Source organism: Equus asinus, chromosome 10, assembly GCF_041296235.1.
Source record: "Equus asinus isolate D_3611 breed Donkey chromosome 10, EquAss-T2T_v2, whole genome shotgun sequence".
NCBI classification, from domain to species: Eukaryota; Metazoa; Chordata; class Mammalia; order Perissodactyla; family Equidae; genus Equus; species Equus asinus.
Window position 1 is genome coordinate 31862747 of NC_091799.1, and position 11781 is coordinate 31874527.

The window sequence follows — 11781 nt, forward strand, 5'->3', positions numbered from 1 at the left end:
CATCAGACAAGTTCCTCTCTGACTCACACGCAGAGGTTCAACCTCCTTTCTGGAGCCATCTCCACAGCTGAAACCCAAGCCTGAGGATGTCACCTTCTAACTGATCAAAGTTACTTTGCAAACAAAGACTGTTCCTTTCTAAAATGAATTTGGGGGCCATCTCTTAAGCAAATAAAAGTATTTCCTACTCGATTGTGAAGTGACTGGGATATGCCTTCAATAAATAAACTTCCATCCACCCCTCTCATTCCTCTCCCTTTATGCAATACTTAGTTGATCAACAATAATTTCATCATGACTAAGGTGTTTCTGCTCCTCTCCACATTCCTATGTTGGTTGAGAGGACACCCTCAAATAAAGTTCCCTCTTACCTGTATTTTCTCCACAGTTATTGGCTTTCAAAGACAGTCTGGTACCAAATGCTGGCTCCCCAACTTACTAGCTGTGTGATCTTCTGCAGGTTACTTAACCTTTCTGGCCTGAGTTTCTCCACCTGTAAAATGAGGTGATAGACTAGCTCATAGGTTTCTTGGGAAAATTAAATTAATTTATTCATGTAAAGTGCTTACTATATAGTAAGGGCTTGGTAAGTGTTAGCTGCTACATTTTTTTTTAAGTCCCTTTCTCCTCATATAGTGTCACTTTTTCACACTATTTGACAAGACAAGAGAGTTTAACTTTTGCATTTTAATAATCCAGCCTTGAACTAGAGACTAAAGTGGCAGGGTCAGGGCTCGACTTGGCTCAGGGGCTATACCCTGCCGATAGCCTGGGCCACAGAGGATGGCCAGGCATTAAGTCAGTTGGGGCCTGCATTCAGAGACAGAGGGGAGAGTGGGGACGTGATGAAACCATAATCCAACCCAGAGTAGACTAAGCTGGAGGAGACTTGGACTGCCCTGGGTCTTGCTCATTTCCGGGCCAGAGGATTCTGGTCCCAAGCCTGGGGGGTCCCAGGGCTGACCAGCATCAGGATGACCCAGCTTCCACCAGATCTGTCCTAGATCTGGTGTGAATCTCTCAAACCCCTCAAATGTCCTTAGTTTCACAAGAGGATGGGAAGAACTGAGACACCATGGATTCTCCCATGGGGCATAAAGGCTGCTTTCTCATGTCTGCAGCCCCAAGAATAGACAGACCCCTTGATGAAATGGCCACAGTGGTCTGTCTGGTTCAAGCTGTTGTTCTTATCGCCGTATCTGATTGCTGAATACCATCTTCCCCCATAACCTACCCAGCCCTTGGAGCCTCTGCCCCTCACAGGAGTAGGCTGGTTGGACTGCTCTGTGGCAGCCTCTGGAAAAACAGTGTTAGGAATGGAGTGGGAGAGGCAAGTATGGGTTGAGTGAAACCAGTACCTCCCAAGCTGGGCCTAGATGAGAGAGAGGAAGAGGGAAGTGAGAAAGCTTTGAGGGCGCTGCCAGGCCAGCTCCACAGGGCATGTCTTGAACGGGGAGACTAGGTGGGTCTTTCTCTTTCCAGAAGGCAGACTTGTCTGGGCCTAGACAAAGGGGGCTGGGCACGGAGATGTAGAGAAGGAGATGATAGCTCACCTAAAAACTACCTAAAGGGTACATAGCTACACAAGATCACTTAGAGTCTAGTCCCTACTCCCATGAGTACTTTCTCCATTTGGCCTTTTAAACTCTCCCTGTGGACTTGAGTCCCCGCTGCGTGTCTTCGGGTTCCTGCTCATTCATGCTGCCGCAGCCATGTCAGAATGGAGCAGACAGGAAGAGAGGTTGCGTGTTTTGACTCTCCTCCCTGGGGGTGGACCTGAAGAAGGGGCTCTCTCCTTGGTGCACTTTGCCACTGCGCACTGCAGGGGGAAGACCCTGGTCCTCTTTGCAGAAGTGTGTTCTTAAAGGAGGAAGCAGGCAGCCTGAGAACAGAGGCCTCAGCCCAGCCCAGGGTCGTGAGCCCATGAGATGGAAGATGAGCCACAACTAAGTAGAAGGGGTTCTGGAGACTTTATTCAGGAGAAGATAACTCTGGTGACTCGCTTCTTTCTGGGGCCAGAGAGAGTACAGTTTTATCATCTGGAGGGACATAGAGGGCAGGCAGGTCCTCCCCCTCTCTCCCTTGGCCCTGGGGTCTGAGACCGGAGCCCTGCATGGGGTCTGAGACCGGAGCCCTGCAGGCTGGGGCCCGTGTTGGCTCCAGGCCCATCAACGCAGGTGCACAAAGCAGAATTCTTCTCCAAGAGGCCTTTGTTTTGGAGGAAGGGCTGAGCCTCGATGCTCCTTAGGTTTTGTTTGTTTGGGTATTTTTATTTGTTTGTTTGCTTTTTTTTAAATTGCGGTAAGAACACTTGACAGCTACCCTCTTAACAAAGTTTGAAGTGTACAATACGTTATTGTTGACTATAGGAGCAATGTTGAACGGCAAATCTCTGGAGCTTCTTCATTGATGTTAACTGAAGCTTTATGCCAGCTGATTAGTAATTCCTCATTCATCCACCCCTACCCCCAGCCCCAGCCCTGGCAACTACCATTCCACTCACTGATTCTATAAATTTGACTGTTCTAGATACCTCATATAAGTGAAATCATGCAGCATTTGTCTTTCTACAACTGGTTCATTTCACTCAGCATAATGTTCTCAAGGTTCATCCATGTTGTTACAAATTTCAGGATCTCCTTCTTTTTTAAGGCCGGATAGTATTCGATTGTATGTATATACCACGTTTTCTTTATCCATTTGTCTGTCGATGGACATTGACGTTGTTCCCACATCTTGGCTATTGTGAATAGTGCTGTAATGAACACAGAAGTACTAACATTGTTACCGAACCTGAAATGAGTTCACTCACCCGTTGCGCAGCAAGCCAATCTCTGACACCGGGGGTGGTGGAAGAAAGTAGGAATTTTATTTTTGCACAGCACTGAGCAAGGAGAGAGGGCAGCTAACGCTGAAATCCCAAACTCCCCGAAAAGCTAAAAGGAAGGGTTTTTATTTGGGGTTTTAGGTAGGGGAGGGGGAGCATATGGCCTTGCTGGTCGGAGCTTCCCCCCAGCCTGTCTTTGGCCTTGAGACACTTGCAGAGAGAAGGAAGCCTGTGACCTTGCTGGTCAGCAGCTTTCCCACCAGCCCAGATCTCTTTGCGGGAGGAGAAAGTCCAGGTGCTTGTCCTTGACGGTGTCTGTCTCCATGGAGGATAGTGGATTCTGGAGCCAGGAAGCCAGAGAGTAAGCAGGGAATGAGTGTTTTGGTTTTAACCCCATATATGCTGGGTTTAATGTGGGGAAACTGATATCAGGGTCGATATCAATATCTCTTCATGATCCTGAAAATAAACAAGTGAGACTACCTCAAACCAAAAAGCTCCTGCACAGCAAACAGTCAACAGAGTAAAAAGGCAACCTACTGAATGGGAGAAAATACTGCCCACCATGTATCTGATAAGGGGTAAATCTCCAAAACATATAAGGAACTCCTACAGTTCAAAAAAAATTTGTTGTAAAAACAAAAAGAAAACAAATAGCCCAATTGAAAAATGGGGTAAGGACTTGAATAGACATTTTTCCAAAGAAGAATACAAATGGCCAACAAGCACATGAAAAATTGTTCAGCATTACTAATCACCAGGGAAATGCAAATCCAAACCACAATAAGATATCGCCTCACTCCTGTCGGGGTGGCTATGATCAAAAAAAGATAAGTGTTGGTGAGGATGTGAGAAACTGGAACCCTTGTGCACTGTTGGTGGGAATGCAAAATGGTGCAGCTGCTATGGAAAACAGTACAGAGAGGTCTCCAAAAGAGCTAAAAGCAGAACTACCATATGATCCAGTAATCCCACTGCCGGGTATTTATCCAAAAGGATGGAAGTCAGAATCTCAAAGAGATGTTAGTACTCCCGACTTTTTACTTCTCTAAGCCTATACTACCCAGCTCCCTAGAGCACATGGGTCCCTGTTGCTTTTAAACGCCGCAAATAAAACCTCACATCCCAGCGTTAGCGCCAGGCAGAATCCTAAGCACCCCACCCCTCGCCCAAACCTGCCTTCCAGGGACAGGGGAATTTTGCTCCCTGCCTGAGGAGATCTCAGCCCCTGTCGTGACAAACCCTAGGGGAATGTGCCCAGCGACCCGCGGGAGGTCCAGACACGCCCGGCTGTGGGGAAATCAGGCCCGGGTCAGCTGCCGCGCTCGCAGGGGAAGCGTGACGCGGCAGCCAGAGGGTGGGGGCCGCGGCCGACACTCGCTGGGCGCTCCCCCGCGCCTGGATTCCCTGGACGGCCGCCAGCCCCGCTCAGCCTGCGGGGGCGGAGCGCTGCCTTTTCTGTCCCAGGTAGGAGTGGCCGCGGCCAGGGAGGATACTCGGCCGCTTTGCTGGCCGCTGTCACACGCGCCCCGCGCCCCGCTCACCTCTCTCCTGTGCTCACCCGAGCACACGGTTCACGCTAGCGCTCTCGGACTGAGCCCGGGTCCTCCGGAACAGCTGCCAGCGAGCAAGCCCCTCCATCCTCCCATCAGAGAGACCACATGGGCCCCGAGGCCACCTGCCCGTGGAGATGCCCCCTGCCTCGCCTCCAGGTGTGGACCTGGATCGAGCCCGTGGTGGCCTCCACCCAGGTGGCCACGTCCCTCTACGACGCGGGGCTGCTCCTGGTGGTGAAGGCATCGTTCGGAGCGGAGACCTCCTCCAACCACAGCGCCAGCCCGTCGCCCCGGGGGGCTCTAGAGGACCAACAGCAGAGGGCCATCTCCAATTTCTACATCAACTACAACCTTGTGATGGGCCTGACGCCCCTGCTGTCCGCCTACGGGCTGGGCTGGCTCAGCGACCGCTACCACCGCAAGATCGCCATCTGCGTGTCCCTGCTGGGCTTCCTGCTCTCCCGCCTCGGGCTGCTGCTCAAGGTGCTGCTGGACTGGCCCGTGGAGGTGCTGTACGGGGCAGCGGCGCTGACCGGGCTGTGCGGCGGCTTCTCGGCGTTCTGGTCGGGAGTCATGTCCCTGGGATCCCTCGGCTCCTCCGAGGGCCACCGCTCCGTGCGCCTTATCCTTATTGACTTGATCCTGGGCTTGGCGGGATTCTGCGGGAGCATGGCGTCTGGACATCTCTTCAAGCAGATGGTTGGGGGATCCAGGCAAGGTCTGGCGCTGGCAGCCTGCAGCGTGAGCTGTGCCGCTTGTGCGCTTCTGTACAGCCTCTTGGTCCTGAGGGTCCCCGAGTCGATGTCCAAGCCCAGCAAGGCACTCCCTGCTGTGGATACCGTGTCTGGCACGGTTGGCACATATCGCACCCTAGATCCTGATGAGCCAGACAAGCAGAGTGTGGTGGAGCACCCTCCGTCTCCTGGGACAGCAAAGCCCCCAAAAACCATCATCGCCCTGCTCTTTGTGGGTGCCATCTTATATGACCTGGCAGTGATCGGCACAGTGGACGTGATTCCCCTTTTTGTGCTGAGGGAGCCTCTCAGTTGGAACCAAGTGCAGGTGGGCTATGGGATGGCTGCAGGGTACACCATCTTCATCACCAGCTTCCTGGGCGTCCTGGTCTTCTCCCGCTGCTTCCGGGACACAACCATGATCATGATTGGGATGGTTTCCTTTGGGTCAGGAGCCCTCCTCTTGGCTTTTGTGAAAGAGACATACATGTTCTATATTGGTGAGTCTGGCATGCTTGGGGAGGCAGGACAAGGACGTTGCTGCCCCTTGCATCATGGGGCTGACACCGGGGATGCTGTGTCTAGGTGTCCCAGTTTAGCACCACAGATTATACCTGCTACCTAGGAGGTACAAGGGAGACGGAATTATGTGCACTTGAGTTTATCTGTATTCTATTGTATATGGTGTTATCTGTATTGCCCATTGAAATGTCACCAGAGTGGTGTCTATGGCTCTAGGAGTTCAAGGGAGGGGAGGTCAGTGGTGCCTTGAGTTAGTAGGGGAGGCTACAGGATGGCCTTGGATGGGGGAGATGGGATTGGCTTTCTTCTTTTATTTGTTTTTTCCAAGGAAGATTAGCCCTGAGCTAACATCTGCCAGTCCTCCTCTTTTTGCTGAGGAAGACTGGCCCTGAGCTAAGATCCAGGCCCATCTTCCTCCACTTTATATGTGGGACGCCTACCACAGCATGGCTTGCCATGCTGTGCCATGTCCACACCCGGGATCCGAACCAGCAAACCCCAGGCCGCCAAAGCAGAACGTGTGCACTTAACCACTGCCCCACCGGGCCGGCCCCTCTTCTCCCCAGTTTTAAAGGGCTAAAACATTAAGAAATCTAGCTGAAAAGGTCCCTTAATTCAAACCATTTTGGGCCAAGCACAGGCTTTTTAAAAATGAATAAAAATTCTCCATAAATCCCTTCCACAACCAATGTCATAAATTCCTTGAAGGAGGTAGAATGAAGTTTCCATCTGAGGACACAGGTCAGAAAATGCAAGCAGAGAGTTCTAGACCAATGCTCCAATAGAACTTTGTACAGTGATAGAAATGTTCTATATCTGTTCTGTCCAATATAGTAGCCACTAGCCATGTGTGACTACTGAGCACTTAAAATGTGGCTAGTACAACTAAACAGAATTTAAAATTTTATTTCCTTTTAATTTAAATACTTTAAATTTAATTAATTTAAAGTCATACATGGCTAGTGGCTAACATATTAGAAAGAGCAACTCTAGATGGTTACCAGAGGCTGTCCCTTGGCTGAGGTCACACATCTTAGAAAAACACCCAACAAAATGGCAAGATCACCTTTGGCCAGCTCCCCGTTAAACAGGCTGTGTGCCTCCCTTCCCATCACCTCTCCCTCTCCCTCTCTGTCTACACACACACTCACATACATACCGCATCTGGATAATGAATAGGGCTTGAGGAAAGAGGGGTGTGTGGCAGCCGTGTTAGTGGATTTCTGGACGCAGTTTGCCGGAGCTCCTGGACCTAGAGGTGTTCGTGAACGGCAAGGGCAGGCACCTCTCTCCCCAGGGACAAGGAAAGAAACTTTGAGTCACTTCAGTGACATCAACTCCACTTCCCTAGAAACCACTTAACTCTGCCCGTAAACACTCCCTTCACCCTTCCCCATCCATCACCATGTCAACCATGCCTTGCCACCTTGCAGATGGGTCTGCAGCATCTACGGCTCCATCAGAGCTCAGGGAGTCAGCCTGCTCCCAGAAAAGTGCTAGTCTGCCAGCAGAGTAACCCCTTATTCCAGGCCAAGCCACGGAGGGGTTGTGGGGAGAGGGGATTCTAAGTGAGGCTTTTGCTTTGTTCTAATTTACTCTTTGGCCAAGGCTGGGCTAGAGCGAGGAGTGTTCTTGTGTGATTTCTTTCCAGCTCGCGCTATCATGCTGTTTGCTCTCATTCCCATTACAACCATCCGATCAGCAATGTCTAAACTCATAAAGGGCTCCTCTTATGGTGAGTACAAGGAATCTCTCTGAGGTTCTCTGCCCGGACTGTTTCAGAGCTGCTTAGCTTGAGGCACAGGGTTCAGACTTGGTGAAGGCACATGACAGAATTGCAGAAGCAGCCTCTAACACACTAGGAAAACACTGGTGTCCATCCAGGGCAGAGGAAGTGAAAACAGGAGGGTGGGAAAGACTCAGAGAGTCAATCACTGAAAAGCTACAGTCAAAGGAAGACGCTGCTATCCATAGGCTGCAGGAAAATCCAGCTGGGTGGAGGCAGGAGTCCTGGTGGAAAGAGCTAGGAAGAATGAGAGGGAGTCCCAGGAAGGGCAAGGGGTCCCTGAGAGCTCCCCAGAGACTCAGCTAGCAGGGAACTTGGGAAGGCACAGCAACACATCTTCTTGGTAACCTCTGTCCCTTCCACAGGAAAGGTGTTCGTCATCCTGCAGCTGTCCCTGACTCTGACCGGAGTGGTGACATCCACGGTGTACAACAACATCTATCAGCTCACCATGGAGAAGTTCGTTGGTACCTGCTTTGCTCTCTCCTCCTTTTTCTCCTTCCTGGCCATCATCCCAATTGGGTAAGATGGGAGCAGTGTCTGCTTTCGGGCTGGGGCCCTGGGGCAGAGGTCAAAGACTGTTGGACTATCTCCAGCCTATTATCATAAAGTGTTATTTGTTTTCAGCATTTATGTAGTGGGTTCTGAGTAGGCTCTCTCACAAAGAAAAAGTCCTGTTCCCCCAAACTAATAATCTGGCAATTCCCCAAAGTCCTAAGAAACGAACCAGCTGGCATGCTTCCGGCGGTTTTGTAATACAGTTTATTTATAGGAGCCTCATGTACTTCCTTCTAATCAGAGACTGAGATTAGAAACTCTCTTGAACCACTCAGACCACTTTTGTTTAGCTCCCTTTAGCTCAGTCATCCCGTCTCACTTCTGAGTAATCTTTCATCTGTGTCCCTCTACGGGCTTGGCCCCTGGCGGCGTCTGTGTTCAGTGCCCCTGAAATCTCATGGCCGCTGGACTGTGTGAGCTCCCCGTACGACTAAGGCAATTCGCTTGACCTCTCTGGGGGAATTATTTCGTTTGTAAAACAAGAGCACTCAAGTGTGGGAAATAACAGGCAGGAGGAAGGCTGGAGGAGCAAAGGAGAGGAACTCCGGTCCCACGGCAAGAGCACTAGCCTAGGTCATCACCAAAATGGACCACATGGAATAGTCTGGTCTTCGGCCAGCCCTGTCCAAGGAAAATATAGTGTGAGCCACAAGTGCAAGCTACATATGTGATTTTAAATTTTCTAGAGGCCACATTTAAAAACAATAACAGTAACAGGTGAAATTAATTTTAAGACTATATTTGATTTGACCTGGTATAGCCAAAATATGATTTTAACGTAATCAATTTACAAAATTAATCAATGAGATTTTTTTTAACTTAGTCTTTGAAATCTGGTATGTATTTTATGTGGACAGCATGACTCAATTTGGACTCAATTTGAACACACTTCAAGTGTTCAGTAGCCAATGGAACCGGTGGCTACCATATGAGACAGCACAGCTTTGGACGGTTTAGGCCCTTTGACCCCTCCCCCTTAAGTGAGAGTCTCCATGCTTTTATCAATCCCACCAGAGGAGAAAGGAATACAATACATATATCCACAGTAAGGTGCAAGGGATTTGATGTACATGTGCATTTTAAAGGGACCTGCCTGGTAGCACATGAGAGCCCTACCTATCAGTGATAGTGGTATTGTAGGCAGCAGAGCAGAAAATAATTGAAGGCGGGTTGGAAGAAGTGGGGAGTGGATGGTGGTAAGGCCCTTTTCTGAATTCTCACATCACATCATAATATAGGTCCCTGACAACATAGAAGCTTGAGCCTCCTGAGATAGGATCCATCCATCATGAAGGCTCTTTGCTTTATTTCATAGTTGAGAAAAATAAGATCAAATAGCTGAGAGAATTTGTGCAAGCAGTGGGCATGATTACTAGTGCTCTCTTGGCTCAGTTCTCATTGTCTCCAGGTGTGGGACTGAGCCAACCCTGTCCTCCAACTTCCCAGCTCTTAGCCCTTTTCATGTGCCCTGTCTTCATGTGAGTCTTGGCTGAATGAGTTGGGCTTAGCTAGACCTAGCACGCAATGCAGACGTCTCAGGAGTCCCAGCTCTTTGTCCAAGTGAGTAATGGATTAGCAGCTGTGCCCCTTGGAAGTGCTCCAGTCCTATTTGATTGGCAGTTGGTTGAAATATTCTCTTTAACCTAAACAAATAAACAAAAACCAAAAAACAACAAAAGAAAACATGTCTGACTAGTTAATGTGTGTCACAGCTAGAGATACAAACAGACAAATGAAAGCAATGAGAAAATACAGTAATTGGTTCCTTTCTAAAGTTTCAAGGCATCATGTGTACTAAGTAGGATGCTTTGCCTTCGTTAAGAGACTTTAGGGCACATGAAGCAGGTGTGCTGCCCTTGACATCTCACCCCAGTGCATTGTTTAACATGCACTTAGCCCCAGTCATACATTCCGTGCACAAATCTTAATTAAGCTGTGCAGGGTATCCATGATCTTACATCAGAGAAGAAGAGACAGAATCTTGAGCCAACAAATAAGTAATTGAGTGCTTATTGGAAGGAGGCACATAAGTAATTGCTAATTGTTTCCCCCTGTTGCAGACATTTAGCAGTAAAGAGACACATGTGCAAATAAAGCCTTGTCCGCTTACATTGGAATCACCTGGAGAGGTTTAAAAATTACTGATGTCTGAATCCCACCCTCAGAGATTCTGACTCAATTGATCCTGGGTGCAGCCTGGGCACAGGAATTTTAAAAGCTCTCCAGGTTATTCAAAAATACAACCAAGATTGAGCTCTGGTATAAAGAGAGAGTTTCTATTACCTTTCCCTTCCAGAAGTAAATGAGATTCTGAAATATTCTTAGAGTTAGAAGAGGCCAAGGCTGGACCATCAATCATTAAGTGAGAGCAACAGGAAAGACCAGTAGAGCTTTCTATCCACACAAAGGAAAGCTACATTCCAGCAACATAAAAACCCAGGAAGGTGCGTCAGAGCAGGGCAGCAGGGGAGGCCATGGAGGGTAGAAGGCTGAGTGGAGAGGTCCTTGGACCAGAGCTGCCAACAGCCTGTTTGCAAGAAGGGACTGTGACCCCACCCCTTCCTGATACCAAAGTGAGCCAAGTACACATTACTGTGAGAATCTGGCGTCTCCTGCTTGATCTTCTTTACCTGCAGTGGGGAGATGCTGAGAAAATAACTGTCTGGCTCTGCCCATCCACAACCAACTCACCACCCAATAGCTCTCAGCAGCTGCCTCATGCTTCTTAGAGAAAATAGAAGCCATCAGAGAATGTCCTCATCTTCTCCAGAGTAAATCTACAAACCTCCGTTCATTTGTGCCCATCCTATTCTCCTCCCCTCCACCCTCTTTTAAATGATAATAACCAACACTTAGCCCTTATTATGTGCCAGGCACTACTTAAAATATTTTATATATTTTAACTAATTTAATCTTCCCAAACAATCCTCTGAGGTACTTACTATCATTATCCCCATTTTGCAGATGAGGACACGGAGACTCTGAAGTATTCTGTAACTTGCCAAAGTTTACACAGCTGTTAAGTGACAGAGACAGGATTTCAACCCAGGCAATCTCTCTTGTCCACTACATGACATTGCTTCTTAGAAAAGTCGCCGGGTATCTGCGTGCCGCCTCTCCCATGTCCTTAGACTAGAGCGCACTGCACTAGTTAGCTGCTGTCTCTCCTGAATTCTACCAGAACCGACACGTGATCTACCACCCTCTCTCTCCTCAACCTCCTCTTTATAACCAACTTCTCCAAAGGCTGGGCTGCACGCGCTGTCTCACGTCCTCACTTCCCATTGACTCTTCAACTCACCAGTCTGATGTGCTCCCTCAACTCCACCAGAGCTGCCCTCACTGAGGCCACTAACGACTTCTTCAAAGCAGAATCCAGTGGACTCACCGCAATCCTCAGCCCACATGACTTCTCAGTGGCCACCAACACCGTGGGTCACTCTTTCCTCGGGAGGCACTTGTCACTGTCACCTGGCTTTATTAACATCTCACTCTCCCGGTTTTTCTCCTACCTCTCTGATCACTTCTTCTCTACAAACCTCCAAATGGAAGAATACTTTGGGGCTCTGCTCTGGGTCATCTTCTCATTTCATATTTTCTCTCTAAGCAATCTGAAGCACTTTCAAAACTTCTAAATACCCTTTAAATTTCCAAAGTTGGGCTTTCGATGTCCTAAGCCTGCTCCCCCTCCAGTCTTTCCCATCTCATTAAGTGACACCGCCTCTCACCCAGGATAGAAATCTCTCCGTCTTCTTCATCTCCCCACACCTCCAATCCATCAGGCTTTGTTGATTCCAC

The 11781-nt window shown here is 49.0% G+C and overlaps 2 protein-coding genes across 10 annotated transcripts in view; one reads left to right on the top strand and one right to left on the bottom strand.

Moving 5' to 3' along the window:
- Nucleotides 1–7282, bottom strand: part of LOC106842746 (adapter SH3BGRL-like) — a 48902-nt gene extending 41620 nt beyond the window's left edge. For 5 of the 7 annotated variants that reach the window (XR_011506282.1, XR_011506283.1, XR_011506284.1 and 2 more), the window contains exons 1-2: nt 6799–7282; nt 372–493 (exon numbers count right to left, since the gene is read on the bottom strand). The gene's annotated coding sequence lies outside the window, so the exon portion shown is untranslated. Of the gene's footprint in view, nt 1–371; nt 494–2533; nt 2756–4371; nt 4511–6798 lie in introns of those variants that run through there. The other 2 variants (XM_044779037.2, XM_070518968.1) reach the window with 2 other exon arrangements.
- SLC46A2 (solute carrier family 46 member 2) overlaps nt 2816–11781 on the top strand; it is a 30001-nt gene continuing 21035 nt past the window's right edge. The window contains exons 1-3 of one of the 3 annotated variants that reach the window (XM_070518966.1): nt 2816–5617; nt 7291–7374; nt 7791–7947. In XM_070518966.1, coding sequence (XP_070375067.1) covers nt 4489–5617; nt 7291–7374; nt 7791–7947 — 1370 coding nt within the window. In that variant the 5' untranslated portion in view covers nt 2816–4488. The remainder of the gene's footprint in view (nt 5618–7290; nt 7375–7790; nt 7948–11781) is intronic. The other 2 variants (XM_014859444.3, XM_070518967.1) reach the window with 2 other exon arrangements.